This window comes from Trachemys scripta, chromosome 11, assembly GCF_013100865.1.
Source record: "Trachemys scripta elegans isolate TJP31775 chromosome 11, CAS_Tse_1.0, whole genome shotgun sequence".
NCBI classification, from domain to species: domain Eukaryota; kingdom Metazoa; phylum Chordata; order Testudines; family Emydidae; genus Trachemys; species Trachemys scripta.
In genome coordinates this window covers 31,267,095-31,284,944 of record NC_048308.1, presented here as the reverse complement: position 1 = coordinate 31,284,944, position 17,850 = coordinate 31,267,095, and the positions used below count along the sequence as shown (strand labels likewise).

Sequence of the window (17,850 nt, the reverse complement as noted above, 5' to 3'; positions counted from 1 at the left end):
TAGAGGACAAGGCAGTTGTGTGGCGGCTCTTTTGGAGTGCGATTCCCTATCCCCCTTCCCATTTCCCCCCCACACACACCAAGTACCACCCTCAGCAGTGCTCACCTCCCAGCGATAACTGGGAAGGGAACTTCACACACCCCATTGCGCCCAAAGACGTGCCTGCCTCAGACCTTTGCACCCACAGAGCTATGTAGGAAAAGGGGACAAACGCACTCTCCAGGTCACATTAACAGACAAGCATTGAACCCTGCACTTTATTACAGTACATTATCAGCCAACAGCTAGTCACATACACAGCAGGCACTTAAAACTACAGTAAACAGTTGTAGAAAAATGTTTAGTGTAGGAGTATTCTCCAGTTGACTTAAAAATCCATTTCTGAAAACGATGCAAGATTTATATTTCCCTTTAGCTTTGTAAAATGGTTACCATCAGCCCATAAATCTTTGAACAGAGAGAAGTTAGCGCAATGCTTACCTGTAGCTACAGAAAATATATTAATGCTAATTACGACTTAGGTCTGGACTGGAACTGTCCAAAGTGCAGAAGGCTCTCCTGGAGGAGATCATTGCACATCAACTGTTTAAAAACAAAATGCAAGCTAGCTGATCTAACACTCATAAAATACACACACAGCCATCAAAATTTAAATTGTAGTTTAAAAGTGATTTCTAGTTTAAAAGAGAGATATGTATTTTGGTCTGAAGACTTGTGTTCATTTAAAAAAAAAAATCCATAGAGTTTGAGTAACATCCAGTAGGGAACCCCAAGAAATGCTAAATTATCTTTTGAACTTGTAGTTTTAGGGGGAAGTGTAACCTGGTTCATCTCATCTTCTCTGTATGTAAAAGCACGTATCCGCTCCCACAGAGGAATAAGTATTTTCCATGAATTATGAATGCTAACAATATACATTAACAATTTAATAGTGCACCTCTGCCAAAGATACATACCGTTGCAATCTTCATTTTAGCCAGAGAGTGAGTATTGTTTTGTATCGGAGACAAATCTGTTTACTAAAACAGTTTTACAGTGGATTACACTGATCTCTGCCACTGATGTAAGAAACACAAGACATAAATGTATCTTAAGTATGACGTACCTGTTACTTGGTTGCTCTACTGATTTTACAAGAACCTTATCTACAATATAAATACAACACTGAACCTGTCTTAAGTAAAATTTGGAGATTCCTCCCTAGCCCTTCAAATGTTCCGAGGGCCTATTCCTGCTCCTATTTACAACAATGAGGAAATAGGAGGAAAAATTGATAGGACTTCTCACACTTTATCTCCTCAAATTAAAGGCCCAGTTCTGCAAACATTTACTCATGCAAGTAGTCCTTACTCATACAAGTAGTCATTAATTATTGTGGGACTACTCAGGTGAAGATAACTTGTGTAAGAAAAGGTTTGTAGGATCACGCCTAAAGCTCATATTGCAACATGACATACTGAAGTGAAACTGAATTACAGTCTTCTACTGGGTAATTTAAATGTGTAAAATTTGAAATGAACTTAACTGAAAAACAGTTTCAGTAACATCATTATGAACATAGTCTTAATTCTGAAATTAACATACACACTTGAATTAAAAATGAAATATACACAAAAGCGCAACCCAGTATCTCTACAAAGCCTTATTCAGCTTGCTTCCGGATACATTGATTGTTCTTTAAAGTGTGAATTAAGATGCCTGAGAAAATCCCCCCTGGATGTAGTAGATGGTGGGAAAACTTTTTGACAGAATTCACATATTCCAGACTGCTTCAGTTCTGAGTCTGTATAACCTTGTGCCAGTAAGTTATTATCTTGAGTTTGAGATGGCTTCCAGAAGGGCTGAAAAAGGCAAAACAAATTATTACGACTTGTACTTAAAATGAATACAGTTCTAAATATAAAAGTTACCAGCATTTGTTTTGCACTAGTTAGAGTTTGTGTATACTTGATATATCAACAACAAAAATGGCATTTCTGGTTCTCATTACATTAAAATCAAGAAAATACTTCACATTTTAGCAAAGTAAAAGAATCTGAAGGAAACTAAACATTTATACATTTATATCTGCAAACACTTTGTCAAATACAAGAATATAAGTCGGATTTTAAAACACTCTTGATAATCAACTAAAGCTTCCTTTGTCAACAATGTCAGTGTAATAAATACTAAGGCTTTTTATGGACTCTTCAAATATTTCACTGTAGGAAAACTAAACCATGGCATTTGTAGTCTCTGTACTGAGATACTGTATAAACATTCCTGCCCAGATAATATTGCCCTTTTTAGAAAATAAGCAATATACATTTTACGTTCCCCCTATTGGTACATATCTAGTTTTCAATTTAATCAGAAAGCAATCTCCCTGGCAATATAGGGTAGCTTATAATTTTACCTCTATTATCTGTTGCTAATATTACAGTAATGAAATTAAATTAATCCTTAACCTTCCTTTGCAATCCTGATTTCTTCATTACAAAGACTGTGTGTGGCCTGGGGCGTCAGTCTCTGCTTCTTTTTCCTACTTGGCATCAAGTTATAAGCCAAAGTGCACTCAAACTGAATGGCAGCAAGTAAGTGACAGGAGGGGACAGCACAGGAGAGATCTCTACAGTCTTTTTGCAGCAGACCTTTTCACTATAACCTCACGTATGCACAAAAGGGAAAGAGTATTTTGGCAGTAGAAAGGCAAGCAGTTTCTCTTGAAGTTAAGTCTCTTGCTGTCCATCCCCATAAAAGAGCTTCAATTCTCATGTTCCCAAACTTTGCCAGGCTAAAAAGCAGGTGCTTAATCCTCCAGTGGCAACAAACTGTGCTACCAACCTGGCTTTCACAGTGGTTAATTCTTATTGGTAAACCAGACGCAGTTTCTTTTAGGAGTTAATTCACTTCCTAAACAATGTTTAGCATTTCAGGGGGCTGTTGTTCATTAGTAATTAAGTGTAATTAAATCACTTCCTTCTGCAATACAATCTACTGCTTGTAGATAGTGGGCAGTTGATGTAAATTGCATATGAAATCTGTCTAGACACTAACATACTTTGAAATATTCCTACCAAGTGTGTTTGTGGTTACTGACTTGCAACCATCTTGAATAAACTGGCATTTTTAATAACCATATAAAGAGGCATGATATTTAAAGAGACCAAAAAAGTTCTTGTAAAATTTGCTGAAATGTATTGGGGACAAAGTAAGGTTCTAATCTTAGGCCTTGGCTACACTTACCCGCTAGTTCGACAGCTGGAAATCGAACTTCTGGGTTCGACTTATCGCGTCTAGTCTGGACGCGATAAGTCGAACCCGGAAGTGCTCGCCGTCGACTGCGGTACTCCAGCTCGCCGAGAGGAGTACCGCGGAGTCGACGGGGGAGCCTGCCTGCCGCGTGTGGACCAAGGTAAGTTCGAACTAATTCGAACTAAGGTACTTCGAACTTCAGCTACGTTATTCACGTAGCTGAAGTTGCGTACCTTAGTTCGAATTAGGGGTGTAGTGTAGACCTGGCCTTACAAACTGTAACTACTAGACTTAGGTACCAATCCCTCAAAACACTTAAATACCACAGACTTCTTGGGGACTTAAGTATGTGCTTAAGTGCTTCCCTGAATAGGGATAGAATTAAGCAGACACTTAAGCATTGTGCTGAATTGGGACCTTAAGCATCTATTTAACTATCTTCAAGCAATAGTAATCCCATTAGAGTCAATGGACTATTCATGTGCTTAAAGTTATACATTTTAAATGGTTTTCTGAATTGTGGCTTCGCTAGGGTTGGCAGTCCCACTAAATAAAGTACTGCATCAATAATTAATATTTTCAGAATCAGACCTTAATGTTGTATATGTGTGCACATATGTACAGTTAACTATAAATCAGTAAAGTCTTGGGTCCAGTAAGATGCATGTTTATTTTAATCTGCTACATGTTTTAATCACATTGTTTTCAAAGAGGTACTAGATCCTAACAGGGCCACCCAGATGGAGCAAGGAGAGGAGAGGAAAAGGGGCTGTTTGCAGTGAGCCCCTAAACTGAGTGGCATTGTGACCAGGTGCATGGGGTTGCAGTGCCATTCAGGTTTGGCACTGTGACCCTGTGTAGCAGCTCACAATGCCCAGAGTGGGTAGCGTGGCCCAGCCCCGCAGGACAGGAGCCACTTCTATGCAGTAAGTGTGGGGTAGGCTCACTCTCCACACCCAACCCTTGCAGCCTCCCCTTGGTGTTTTTGCACCCGTTTTTCTGGGTGGGGGGATTACTCTGTTTCAGATTTTGTCCCAGGCCTCCAAAAATCTCTGTGCCACCCTGTATTCTAAGGAAACAGCACTGAGTTTTCCATTTAATAACCATAAAGCTGGAAAGAGCTACATTTACCACAAACTGAGAGCAGCAGCTCCAAAGGTTCATTGTTGCCAAATATGTTGTATTTTAAGGGGCTGTTCCATTTATAAGTTAACATATGTAGTAAATATGATAAAGTCCTAGTCTACACTAGGGAAAAAAAAAATCCAACATGTAATTCATCACTGTTGGAGCTCCACCAGTAGCAGCTATAGATAGGGCGCAGGAATGGGCAACGACAGGGAATAAGTATCGATAGGTCTTGGATGTTTATTACTAGTTCCTATCTGACAAGGTGCTAAAAGAGCTCTGGGCACTGTCTAAACTAGAGCACAACTGCTGCAGCTGCACCCAGTGGAGAGAATTACATGTCCAAGTTTTGCCAATGTGAATACAGAGTAAAGGAGTTGTATTCATCTAACTGGATGATACTGCAGCACTTGAACTCAGCTAAGAGAAAATCTTTGACCCTATAATCAGTAAAAAGACAACCGATCAATTCAATTCACCCAAAACAGAATGCATGGAAACATTTTGGAAGCAGTTAAATAAAGGTGATGTATATTACGTAAATATATACAGATGTATATTTAATGGATCCTAAAGTAATATTGGCTTCTGTCAAAAACTTCTGGATAAGATGCAACATTTTAAATACTGTCCTTATGTTCTATTTTGCTACATGGATATGACTTATAAATATTGAAAATAGTTTCTATTGCCAGTTCTCTTTTGAAATGAGACATTCAATATTAAAATCTCCCCATAGAGCTGTAGTACTGGTCATTCACATTCTAAAATGATACCGTCAAACTAAAGTAATTTCCTTATTTTGCACAAATATCAATTATCTAACCCTATGCTCTTGTCCACCAACTCTCCTGTACTTTTTAAGCTGCATACTTCCCTATCAACTTGTAATCACATACCAGCTGTTTCACTTGCTGTAATATACAATGCAGGGTGCCATCTATTGAAAAATGAATTCACACACTGGCTAGTAAAAGAACAAGCAGGAGAGATAATGGAGAAAAAGGGGAAAAAAAAGTAACAAGTAATAGAATGGATGCTTCATAGATCCACAGGAATTCTACTCGTAATAAAATAAGTTGTTTAATTTCTTTTACTCAGTCACAACTATAACTGAGAATCTGGGAAAAATAAAGCACAATAAAAAGAGTACGTAATTAATAATTCAGGATAAAATTAAAATCTACCACAGCACAAACAATATATCTAAAATATGACAATGAATCTATGGTAATTTAAAAAAATTAAATTATGTAAAGCAGACTACAAATCTCAGATTCTCTGCCAAAAATGGTCAGAAAATTAAATTTAAGACTAAGGTAGACAGTAGAACTAGGCTGGGTCAGTTTTAATAATAATACATTTATAGCTCTAGAGATCCTCAGATGCAAAGTAAACGTTATTTTAGCCCCATAGCTCCTCTTTTCCTTATTTAAAGGCAAAGCTGAGGTACAGAGCAGTTAAGGCAATTTGCCCAAAGTCTAAGGGAGTAACTGGAAGAGCGGAGAAGAAAATACAAAAATCCTAAATATCAATATCTGCTCTAGCCTTTGGATAATGCTCCCTCCAATTAGAAAGACAAAAAAGTGAAATCCTGGCCCTATCAAAGTCAATGGAAGTTTTGCCATTGACTTCAATGGGGCCAGGATATTACCCAAAGGCTACGATTCAGCAGAGCACTCAATGGCACTTACACACATAATTGTTCTGCTGAATTTGGCCAAAGGGCCTTATTTTCAGAGATACTGAGCATCTACTGAGCTCACGCTGACTTCAGCTGGAGTTCTGGATGTTCACACCTCTGAAAATCAAACCAAGCGTCTACTTAAAAAGTAGATATACATTTACCTGTATTTCTTTAGGTTTCTATTTATGACTATTTGTGGAAATACGTATTTTCCTATTCCACAAGTACTTCTAAAATATTTTACCCCTTTTAAATTGTTCTGTGTTTGTCCCTTATTAGATCTAAAGATAGATTTTTTTTTTCCCCAGAAGGAAGTACACGGAATTATATGGTATTTTTTAAAATAGCACATATGCCCACATGTTCAGTTGTACATTTTTAAAAAGTATAGTGATGCACACTATATTTGTTTCTATGGAATAAATACTTGGGTAAAGATAATTTTTGGATAGTTATGATTAAAATCACTTTTGCAATGGATACACAAACAGTTACTTAATATCTTCCTGAAGTGAAATTTGTGCAAGCATCTATATTCTTAAATCTAATTTAAATCCCTCCATTATTTCACTGAAAATGTAGTTAATGTACACAAATTCAGTGTCAGAAAGCAGATCAACATAAAATCAAATGTTCAGCATAAAAATGGTGTGATTCATATAGGTTTCGTTCCTGCCTGAAAGACATTTACATAGCACCTGTTTAAATGAAATATTAACCTTTAAAATATATCAATATAAAGATACCTGCTGAGGTCCTCTGACAGCCCTCCTAGTGGCCTCTGAAGAGGGAAAATTTACCTCAGTAGCATCTTGATTTGTATACGGATGTACAAGTTTGGTACCAATGTCTGCTGTTTTCAAATATGGTGTTTTGTCCTGAGTATTCTGTTTGAGCATGGCTGTATGGCTTGGGAGTTTTGTTTTGTCAAGTGTAGTTAGGTTTTGCATAGCTGAGGTTATGTGGTCAACTCCACGAGTTTCAAAGGTGTTACATTCCAATTTACTCAGGTTCATAGCATGGTCTTCATGATCCATGTTAAAATGATGATCTTGAAGCATATTTTCAGCTATTGCAGTACAAGGAACTGTTGGTTTATCTGGAGTGCTCTGTAAGAAAGTAGAGTCATTGTCTGTAGGTGGAAACTTGACACTAAATTTAGAAAGTGATTCTACAGAGTTGTCTTCCTCATCTTGGCCCACTCCTCTTGGTGTGATAGATGTTATGCATGATACACCTCTATTTATATCTGTTTTAACCCGAGGTTTTAAAAGTTCTTCTGCTTGTTCATCAGTTTTATCAGTACACTGAATAGGCATGGAAAATGGAATTTCTGTAAAAGGGGGAAAAAGGAAGTTGTCAGACGCCATCTATGGAAATAATAGTTCGAAGTAATTGTTAAAGCACAAATGTATGGATCAGTTATTTTTCTTGATTCTTTTTCTTAGAGTATTTTCCTGAAGTCAGTAATTTGAGGGATGCTCCCCCCATTCAAGAATGATAGCCCCAGTGCAAAAAGCCAGAATGTGAAATAACAGAGCTTGATTAATTTATTCTAACAATTCTCTCTCTCTCTTAGGTTTTGTTAAAACGTATGTTGCCCCATATTCTCAACACACACACACACACACGTACATTTACTAAAGTGTTCTGGCACAAATAGAAGCTGCAACTCAAGATATTATTTTATGGCGTGCCAACGGTGTGCTAGGCGCTGTAGTGCCAAAGCATTTGAAGTGAATAGACCTTCACCATAGGGATTGTCTTCCTCTGTGTTTGAGAGCTCTCAATATTATTTGTAGTTCTCAAAATGCAATCTACATATTACTTCTAATTAAATTGGGGAATAGTTTTACTATATATTTCAAGTATGCAAAGTCCTCCTGAAATCACTCCAATCTCATGGTGATAGACGCCATATAAATTCACAGGCAGAAAGTGGCATGGTAAGTCTACTGCTTTCTATGCTACAGATATATATTTTTTAAATTATATGGTGAATTTGCCCTTTCTAAGCTAGTTGTAGTCATGTTGGTCCCAGGATATGAGAGAGACAAGGTAGGGGAGGTAATATCTTTTTATTGGGCCAACTTCTGCTTTTCAGCTCCCCAGAGCTCTTCTTCAGGTCTGGGGAAGAGCTCGGTGTGGTCAAAAGCTTGTCTCTCTCACCAACAGAAGTTGGTCCAATAAAAGATATTACCTCACCCATCTTGTCTCTTCCTGAATGAGGCAGAAAATCTTTTCATGTGAAAAAAGGACATCATATTGTTTGTATAGAATAAACAATACACAATAATAATGTAGTGTAAAAAAACCCCCACAGAAATCAATTTTACAGGCATCTATTAATTAACTGGAAGCAGCTTGACAGATACCCAGAACTTTGGAATATCAGGTCCCTAATTTATGTCTTAAAAAATGGACTTAGGAGCGTAACTTTAGACTCATTCAGTATTTTCTTTTCAGCATTTGATATCCAGGTTTAGCTGAACTAAGTAGATACTTGTACATATTGATTTCAGCTGAGTACAGCCATAAGTGGGTACCATTAAAATTTTATCTTTTCAATTGTTATTCATGGGAAATTATCACAAATATGGTTACCGTTTAACAGTTAGTGAATACAAGTTTTAAGGGAGTCCAGTGTACATCTTATTAGGACTACAAGTCATGTTATTAATAAATATATCACAGTCATGATCAGCAAGCACTTCATTGCACTTGCCTCCAGAAAAGACAAAACATCAACTTAGGAATAAACTTGCTGAGTGCCCCAAATCAGAGATAAGAGGGGCACATAATAAAAGATCAACTTTCATCTACCCTTTTTTCCCCTTTAATCACTTGAAGTCATGGACCACTAGCTCTTATTTCATGTAAAGTTGTAACATATAGTTTGCCAATATGTACTGGAGACATCTGCAGGGAGCTGGAAAGGTAAGGTAAATTTTTTTTTTTGGTGAGGGTTTGAAAAGTGGTCTGTAAAACCATATCAGGACCTGATCCTGCTGTCTTACTAGCATGTAAAAGCTAATGAAACTACTTCTAGTATTATGCACTATGTCCAGTATAAGTGTTAGCAGGATCAGGCTCGTAGAACTTAGTCCAGTTCTCGCTGAAGTCAGTTTTTCCATTGATTTTGGTGAGTTGGACCTTTAGTCTGTATAATAATAAAGTGTTTTAAGTCTGCACAAGGCACTTTGTTTTAAAGTCCTCTACCTCTCCACAATCCGCAGCCTTCTGTGACAAATGTGAGGCTAGAAATATTCATAATGGGCATTTTTATAAACAGAGCTGAATTAAAAAAACAAAAAGTGCTGTCACTTAAGAGCATGCTGGGGCATCAGACTGAGTGAGAGCCAATGATCTACATCAAGGGATAAAAAAAGAACCCTGAAAGTCAGTTACATGGTGACTGCCTCTTACCCATGTAATTTGGAATGTTCCTCATACAATTCCAAAACTTGTGGTGCATTTTCTTAGTGAACTGCAGAGCACCATGCAAGCAGACTTGAAAGAAGCAGATGGTAAACAGTAGAAGTACTTTCAATGTATGTGTAATTTACAGTATTTTCAAATATAAAGCAAAGCTTTCAAACAGTTGAATCACAATAAGAGCTAAAGTAAGATGTTACCATTTACAGGTTCTCTCTTTATGTTAAGTTTACTGAGTTGGTCTGTTTGCTTTCTTGCTAATGTGCATATTCGATGACATTCTTCCTTCATCTCCTGGAAAACCATCTCTAGATCTTCCCTAAAAGTTCAATATTTTAAATCAAAGTGTCAGTGAGTTCAGCTCTTTCATGACCTCGAATTAAAAAAATAATATTCCACAACTGTAAGCCAGAGATAGTGTTAACAGCTAAATTTTTCTGGTAGTCTTCTACTTAAGGCGTGCACACATACATTCTCCTTTGCAAAAGCAAATGGAAGGGAAGAAAATAGTCAAACATGATGAAATATGTAGCTGTTTGGTCATATAGCACATGCATAGGCCCCCTGCATGAAAATGATGGAATGGAGCAATAAACCTTTATAGGCCAGGGATTCAAAGGAAACCTGAGCCACAGACCTTTCATGTTTCACTGAGTTCCCTCCAGCATTGGCAGTACAACATAACCTTGGCAATCATAGTGCTCCTGTGTTCATGTGATGGCCAGTCCAGAGAAATTAGCTAATGCTGTTGTGAACATACATTATTTCCCATTTTTTGCTGTGGACTTTAGTCCATGCAGGAAAGGAAATATGCTATGCAAAAGCAGCTGTTCCCTTGAAAAAACAAAAGTTTTGCCGGCGACAAGCACCAGTTTGAACAACATGTTGTCGGCAGGAGCACTCTCCTGCTGACAACTCAAACACTGCTTGTTGGAGACCCGACAAACAGCGACTACACAGCGCAACTTTTAGCGGCATGGCTGTAGCGACGCAGCCATGCTGCTAAAAGCTGTGTAGCTTAGCTATAGCCTGGTATTCCCTTCTGCACAACCCAAATCCTAGCTTTTTTTCCTCTTGCTTTGTTTCCCTACAGACCTTTCACAGGTTCCTAAATGACTGTCAAATACTTAGTAAATCACACTAAGAATGGGAAACATAGCTCTTCATACAAGTGCAGTTTTTGGCTTCTTGAAAAACATGTACACTACATTATTCTGCTTACTTATGCATCACAAATACTTGAATTGAGACACATTAGACCACACAGACTAATAAAGCATAAGTTCTTAGATCTTGCAAAAACGACTTTTAGTTAAAGGTGAACTGATGATTTGGGGTGGGGTAGGGGAGAGAGACACAGGGCTCATGCCTTATTTTGCTCCTTTATGCCACAGGGTTGTGTTGTTGCTTTTATAAAAATGTTTTTTTTCCCCTGTGTTTTTATTCACCCTGTAACAGTTTGGTCTATTAAGTGCTGCCTTCCTCCTTTTGCTGAAGGTGTTCTTTGGAGGACCCAGAGATGTGGATTAGGAACTCACTCAGAAGAATGAGGACAGCTGGTGAGAGTGGTTTTAGTATTTGTTCCAACTGTTTCTCAGGTGTTTCAGTTTGTTAGTAGTTAAACACACCAAAACCCCACTCAAAAGCTTTAAATATTTTGCATTGATATTTTATTCAATCAGATTTCACTTGCTTCTCTCTAATGCCATGTCATAATCCTGCATGTTCTCCAGTCACGCATAGCCTTGCAAGAAGAACTGGGCATACAAGAGCTGAATTTTAATGTAAAAAAAACATGCGGAGGGTAGGGAAGAGGGGGAATAATTTTTAAAAAGGCACTTCAAATAAGCTTTAGGAAAAAATAAAGTAGCAAAAAAAAAAAAAAAAAAAACATAATCCCATTTTTTTTCACCCCATGTGACACCTTTAAGAATCTCCCTCTAAATGATCATTCAGCAAAGATTGGTAAAAACCTGGCTTAGGTCTGCACTTTTCACAGGAGAATACTACTAAGGCTCTGGTCAAGCCCCTTCACCATAAAACATGCAGAAGGGCAATACTTGCTCATTAAATACAGCGAGGCTCAGTGTCATACACCTCTGTGATGCCCTTCTCTTGATTATACAGGGATCACAAGGCCTCCTCTGTATTGTGGGCAGAGGTGCCATAGCTAAACCTGGCCCTGAACACTCCGATTTGGACCCATAAAATTGAAGGATTAGTCCCTTGTGCAATCTGTTGAGCCCTCTCCTGGCAGCACTGCCCTCCTGTACTGCCACTAGTTATTCCAGCATGACTGCACATTCCCCCAAAAGGAGTTAATGCTGGTTACTGTATGAGCTTTAACATCCATAGCTATTTCCCATGGAGCTTAAACTCCTGCTGCATCAAGTGGCTGTTTTTTCTTCCTCCTGATAGATCCCTGAATGCCCACAGAACACCAGCTATGTGTCCACATGCCACACTGGCTCTGCTCCCCTCCCTACGCCTGCTTCTGGGCCCTTTTCTGTTCTTTCGGTATTATGAAAAGGAAGGGAAGCAGCTGGCCTTATTACCTTTTAGTAAATGTGAACATTAAAAACTGTTTACAAAAATGCTGCAAAATTATTTACCTTTCATGCACAGTTAAAATACCAGGGATCCCTGGAGATAAATCCTGTCTAGCTGGAGCAATCTTCGTATGTTTAATCTTAAAGTAAAACATGGGATTAGGGAGCTTGTTTTGCTGTACTAATTTCAATTCTTACATTTTCATGGATTTAACACAAAGGTAGATTAATAAATGTCTCAACATTCTTCAACATCAGCAGAACCAACTAATCTTGCTTGCACTCCAAGAAGCCATTTAGAAAACAAATGTACAAGAAATCTCATTCTTCATTCTTTGATTTAAAATCCCTTCTAGTACAAATTTGGTAATTCCACTATTTTTCCCTTATACAAAGGTTTTCATTTGAGACTCTCACAGGACTTTAATATGTGGGTAAATGTTATCCTCCTCCTTATAGGTAGGGAAGCTAATGCACATAAGTTGTATTGTATTATAATTCAGTTTTAATCATGTATCAGATCATAGGCTCATTTCTAAGGAACTGACGTATTTTAGTTCCAAAAATCAATTGTCCCTAAAATTTTCAACAAGCAGATTAAAAGCTGATAAGTATTCTATCATGCTTTTAAACAAGTTGTTACCTTTGACTACCACCTTGTGGATTAGACTCGTATTACATGGACTGTAAATTGTTCACTAAATATAGGCTACCCAGTAGTTTTCAACCTTTTTTCAGTTGCGGACTCCTAAAATATTGCAAATGGAGGTGCAGACGCCTTTGGAAATCTTAGACATAGTCTGCCGTCCAGTAGGGATCCGTGGATCACAGGTTGAAAACCACTGCTCTACCCTGGATGTTTTTCCTGGTAAGTGAAATACCCAATCTGACCAAAAGAGTGGGATAAAAATGGAAGATTGAAGCTAGGGATAATATTCAATCTGAGTCTGAATTGTAAAGACCAGCTACAATACAGCTATGTCATTTTTCTCCATCAATATTATATTTAATTCTATAACAACTTAAAATAAAAATAAGATGAATAGTTAAATTGCACAAAATAAGATTCAAGTATTATGGCTTAACTGAAGGAACATTACAGTTAGTGTTACTGTACATAGTTTAACAATTTTCTTAGCAACTTACATACAGTTGTAATCTAAAATCTGTTAAGCAGAATAATTTGTGTAAACAAAATCTAAAATAAGCATAATTATTTGCAAAGGTGTGGTGTCTCATTTTATTTACTTACCTCCATTTCATACATTGGCATATGTATGCAGTCCTGTGCTTCACTTTTTTCTTTTAATCTGTTTTTTAGAAACCTTATTTCTTCTTCTTTAACGGCAATAATAGATACAAGTTTATTTTCCTTTAGAATGTTTTCTTCCTCAGTTTCCTTCAATTTAATGCTCTCTGTTTCCAACTGGTCCTAAAAATAGCACAATTGGTTAATATTTCCAGAACAGGAAGATTATTATGATGCAACAGCCTGGGATAGACTAAATTAAGTCTTGGCAACCTAAATGAAATGAGTTTTATCTACTCAGTAACATCAGTTTGCATTGACATAATTAAAGACCATTTAGTACTATCTACAGATATGTCTGATCATGGACAGTTACTCAAAACAAGTGTGTGCTGTTTTGAGTTTATAAAAGCGAACCCAGCAGATGTTCACCTTAGTGTTTTAAAAAAGTGGAAGACATTGTCTTACTTCATTTATATACACTGTGTGCAGTAACATTTAATTAGTTTCATAGCATGCTAAAATCAAGTTACAGCAATTTTAAAGAAGGTGACAAAGTCTTCAGAGTTAATTTCTGGAGCAGTTAGAAATGTAGCTCTTTATCACTTAGGTGATTTAGATTTCCAAAGACCCAAGGTGCATGCAATGCTGAAAAGATAAGGAATCAGACATTTTAAGTGTAAGCCCTACCCCAAATATTCAACCAGACTTTTGTAGAAATTATATAAGGAGAAAATCTAGCAGGTCACCAAAGGAAAACTTAAGTTTTTTTTTTAAATGTATAAGAGGGCAGCAATCCTTGGATTATTTTTGAGTAAAAGAATATATGGCTAGAGGCATAGACAAGCAGTTACAACAGCTAACAAGTAGTCTTTCCTTGAAAGCTGTGGAAATGTCTATAGCCAAAGTTTCTATACTAATAGAAGCATAGGATTTCTAGAAAGTTTGCAGAGGACAGTAGAAGCAGTAGTGACAATTATCCAGTTACATATATAAACACATTTAAGAAGGGGGAAATAAGAGAGGGAATTTTGGCAGTTATTTTTGGAGGGATTCAGGAAGCACTGTGGCAGTCAAATAAGAAAAGGCAAATTATGGAAGAGAACTATTTGAATATGGATGGCTGAATTGTATTTTTAAAATGCCACAATGCGAATAGGAGACATTCACTTGATTCAAATTAGTTTTATTATATTTGTCCAGAAGCAACCAAATGCACCAGAAATATTCTGCTCTTATAATTTTGAAATTGGGTACAAAAGTCTCTCTCTGAAACATTTCTAATTGCTTTGCAAGTCATCCAAATAACAGAGTAATTCAGGTGTTTCATTCCCAAGACATTTTCCCACTAAAATTAAATGTTTGTTTATAAGTGTATTGATCTAACTGATCAAAATGGTTAAATAGAAACACTGTGACTTTGACCTAGGGCTGCAAAAGTCGCATGCAATGTCAAGATAAATAATGTGCCAAAATGCAAGTCACACCATCTGGAAAAATAATTAGTTTAAAAACAAGGTCAGTGGAAAGACAGATAAAGAATGCTCAAGGGATGAGCCACATTAAGTCAGGTACCCGGCTCCAACAGGATAAAACTTAAGTAACTGAATAGAGAATTAGGCCCAAGATATATCCTGTTCAACACCCCCCTCCCAAATGTTTGTATTTGCATGTACAGGCTTCATAAATGTACTAGAAGTACAATGTGTACATGGGATGGGGGCAGATGGAGAAGGATCCAGCCCCAGGTGTGGTGATACAAGGAGGGGAGTGTATTCAGATAACCCATTAGCAGAGCCCCAAAGAGGCTGCTGTAAGAGTCAAAATATAGATGCATTCTGGGATGAAGTTTAGAGAAGACGTTTCTATATTTAAATTTCACAATTTAAGCCAGTTAACCAAGAGTCAGTGCTCCAGGTCAGCTCACCCTGCCCCCCAAATTACCTAGTCCATAGTAGGCCTTCCCTTTTCTCAAGGAGTAACAGTCAGCTTCCTCCACTCACTGAGTGGTCAAAACAGTCTTTAAAATGGGTTCTCTTCACCAAAGGGAAACCCCATATCTCACTGGCTGGCTGAAGTCCTAGCAAACCCAGTTCCCCTGATGCTCTCAATTGGCAGGACAACCCATTTCTAAAGCCATCCCCCTACACCTAGATATGCTATTACCTTCCTGATTACTTCCTACAGCTGGAGGACCCTACTTTCAGGTTTGATGCTTCTGGCAGGTACTGTGGGACAGATTTCAGTACCTGTTTGCAGGACAGGCCATTAACCCTTTTCTGTCCTTGTCCAGGTTAGGATCTATACACCCCATTATGTGGAGTAGAAAGAAGTCTAGAGTCCAAGGAATGGGATGAAGAGAAAAGATGCAGCAAGAGAAGGATTAGTCTTGATGGGACACAAAGACTAGGCAGGAAGAGATGGTTGTATTCAGTTCTGAAATGGATAGGAAGTCTGTGAAGATTTTAGGCTAAAGGTCATGTGTTCCCAACTTCCAGAGGGGTCTGAGATTTTTCAAAATATGACATGTAAATTTGACTGAGGGACTTAGGGAAAGCAAAGGAAATCACAAAAGTGAGATGAGAAGAAGGCATAAAAAGTTTCTGTAGTCAAGGCAATATTTTATGTGGATCAGGTTAGGAGGGGATAAACATTTACTGAGTTGGGAAGCAAGTAAGAACTTTGCTGAAGTTTAATACACAGGTTCATGACCATTTGGGTGAATGCAAGATGGAGGTGGTGGTGTTTTTGGATTAAGGTATTCTTACCAGTTTTGAATGTGCTGAAGTTGAAGGAAGTTATGGTGGAGCCAGGAGTTGGATAAGGTTGAAGTACTTAAAGAGTGAGGAAAGGGCTGTAAGAGTAAAGGTTATAAAGCATAAGGAGGTCTGAAAAACATTACACAGCAACGTTAAGAATAAAAATGTAACAATTGCAAAGCAGGGTTAAGCATGAAATGTATCAAGTACATACATTAGAAACAGGCAAATGTGCAACAACACTTAGCTCATGGCTCCTTCAGTCCCTGCACACAGCTCTTGCAGAGTCTAAATAGGATTGTGCTCTTTTTTCTTTGGCCAAAAGTCAGACAAAGCAAGAGGAGCACAGATTACAGGAGAGCCCCCTGAAACACAAGGCAAACACCAGAAGCAGTGTGGGAGTCGCTATGCCCTTCCTCTGGTAGGGGAACAAAGGCAATGGGGCACAAGGAAGGCAGAGAGAAGAGAAATTCAGTGGGAGAGTCACTACATACCAACACAACAGCCTGTCTGTGTACTAAAACGAGCATCATGTTGTTGTGAAGAAGCTATTTCATCACATACTGATGAAAGTCAGCATCACTTTGCGCTGTCATGACATCATTATATTGCCTTTCCCATATCTTACAGACACTAACAGTGACAATTCAACCTCTAAGAACCAGAGTCACCAAGACTGATTGGGTCTGAGTGGCTTCAACATCAATATGATAACTCTCTTAGATTAGTTTATGAACTCATGATATATTTTATATATCTTATATCTCATGATCCCATGACAGCTATGAGACTGTCTAGTGGTATCTAGCTCAATTAACATATCTGGCCATGTTCTGAATCTTATGTATTGGGATTGGCAGCAGGGATAGAAATTACACCTGTGTCATGGAGCTCTCCATTATGACATATCTTTCCTGTCAGGGTGTGGCAACCTATTTTAATGGTCTGTCCTAGGAAGCTAATGGAACAGGTAAAATTTCAGATGGCTCTACGGAAGAATGCTGTTCAGCTGACAAACTTCCACCAATGGCCTTATGGAACACTAACCATCTTTTGTGTGACTACTGATAAGTTTACCAATAAGTGTCCCATTCAGCTTCAGAGGTCACCTGGCTAATTCTGCTTTTCATCACTCCAGTGGTGCACAAAGAAAGCTTAAAACTGTTTCAGACAGGCAGGTGCAGGAGGGTCCACAGCTGGTATAAATCCAGCATATCAGCTTTCCATTACCTGCTCCCTCATCTCAGAGGTAGGTGGTATGGAGGAGGCATACTGGGGTGGGAGGGGCTGGAACACACAGCACTCCAGAGGACTGCCCCAGCTAGCATTTCTTAGAGTAGCCTCTCCGACTGCTTTAAGTTATATGGGGGGGGCATTTCAGCCCCAGGATCAGGGGCACAGGAAGGTGATTTATAGCACAATCCTCACCACTCTGCTTATGCTCTGAACAGCTCAGAACCTAGACCACTAAGTAACTTATTGCAGCATAAATCGTTTTTGAGATCTGATGCCCTGGCTGTGCCGGAGATGTAGAAGCATTTCTTTCCCTCTGCTATAGCATCTAAAGTCCTGGAATATTTCTGGGAGGAGTGTGAACAGCATGGTAAATATGGGTGTTTTGTCTTGGGTGTGGAGTCAAGTATTCATGCTTCACAGATAAATTTACACTGATTCACATGGCACTGTTTGCCTTTGTGGGGAGAGCTGTGTTTAGGGGAGAGAAATGCAAGGTCTTCTTTGCTTGGGTTTCATGTAGTTTTGCCTGCAAAGGTCATGGCTATGGTGGGGACATTTGGGCTGTGACATGAA

At 38.3% G+C, this 17,850-nt stretch overlaps 1 protein-coding gene across 4 annotated transcripts in view; it reads right to left on the bottom strand.

Annotated features, from left to right (window-relative positions):
* Positions 1 to 229: 229 nt before the first annotated feature.
* Positions 230 to 17,850, bottom strand: part of TANK (TRAF family member associated NFKB activator) — a 40,714-nt gene continuing 23,093 nt past the window's right edge. For 2 of the 4 annotated variants that reach the window (XM_034785720.1, XM_034785717.1), the window contains 5 exons: positions 13,286 to 13,465; positions 12,097 to 12,173; positions 9,685 to 9,803; positions 6,796 to 7,382; positions 230 to 1,841 (listed from right to left, as the gene is read on the bottom strand). In XM_034785720.1, the coding sequence (XP_034641611.1) occupies positions 1,647 to 1,841; positions 6,796 to 7,382; positions 9,685 to 9,803; positions 12,097 to 12,173; positions 13,286 to 13,465 (1,158 nt within the window). In that variant the 3' untranslated portion in view covers positions 230 to 1,646. The remainder of the gene's footprint in view (positions 1,842 to 6,795; positions 7,383 to 9,684; positions 9,804 to 12,096; positions 12,174 to 13,285; positions 13,466 to 17,850) is intronic. The other 2 variants (XM_034785719.1, XM_034785718.1) reach the window with 2 other exon arrangements.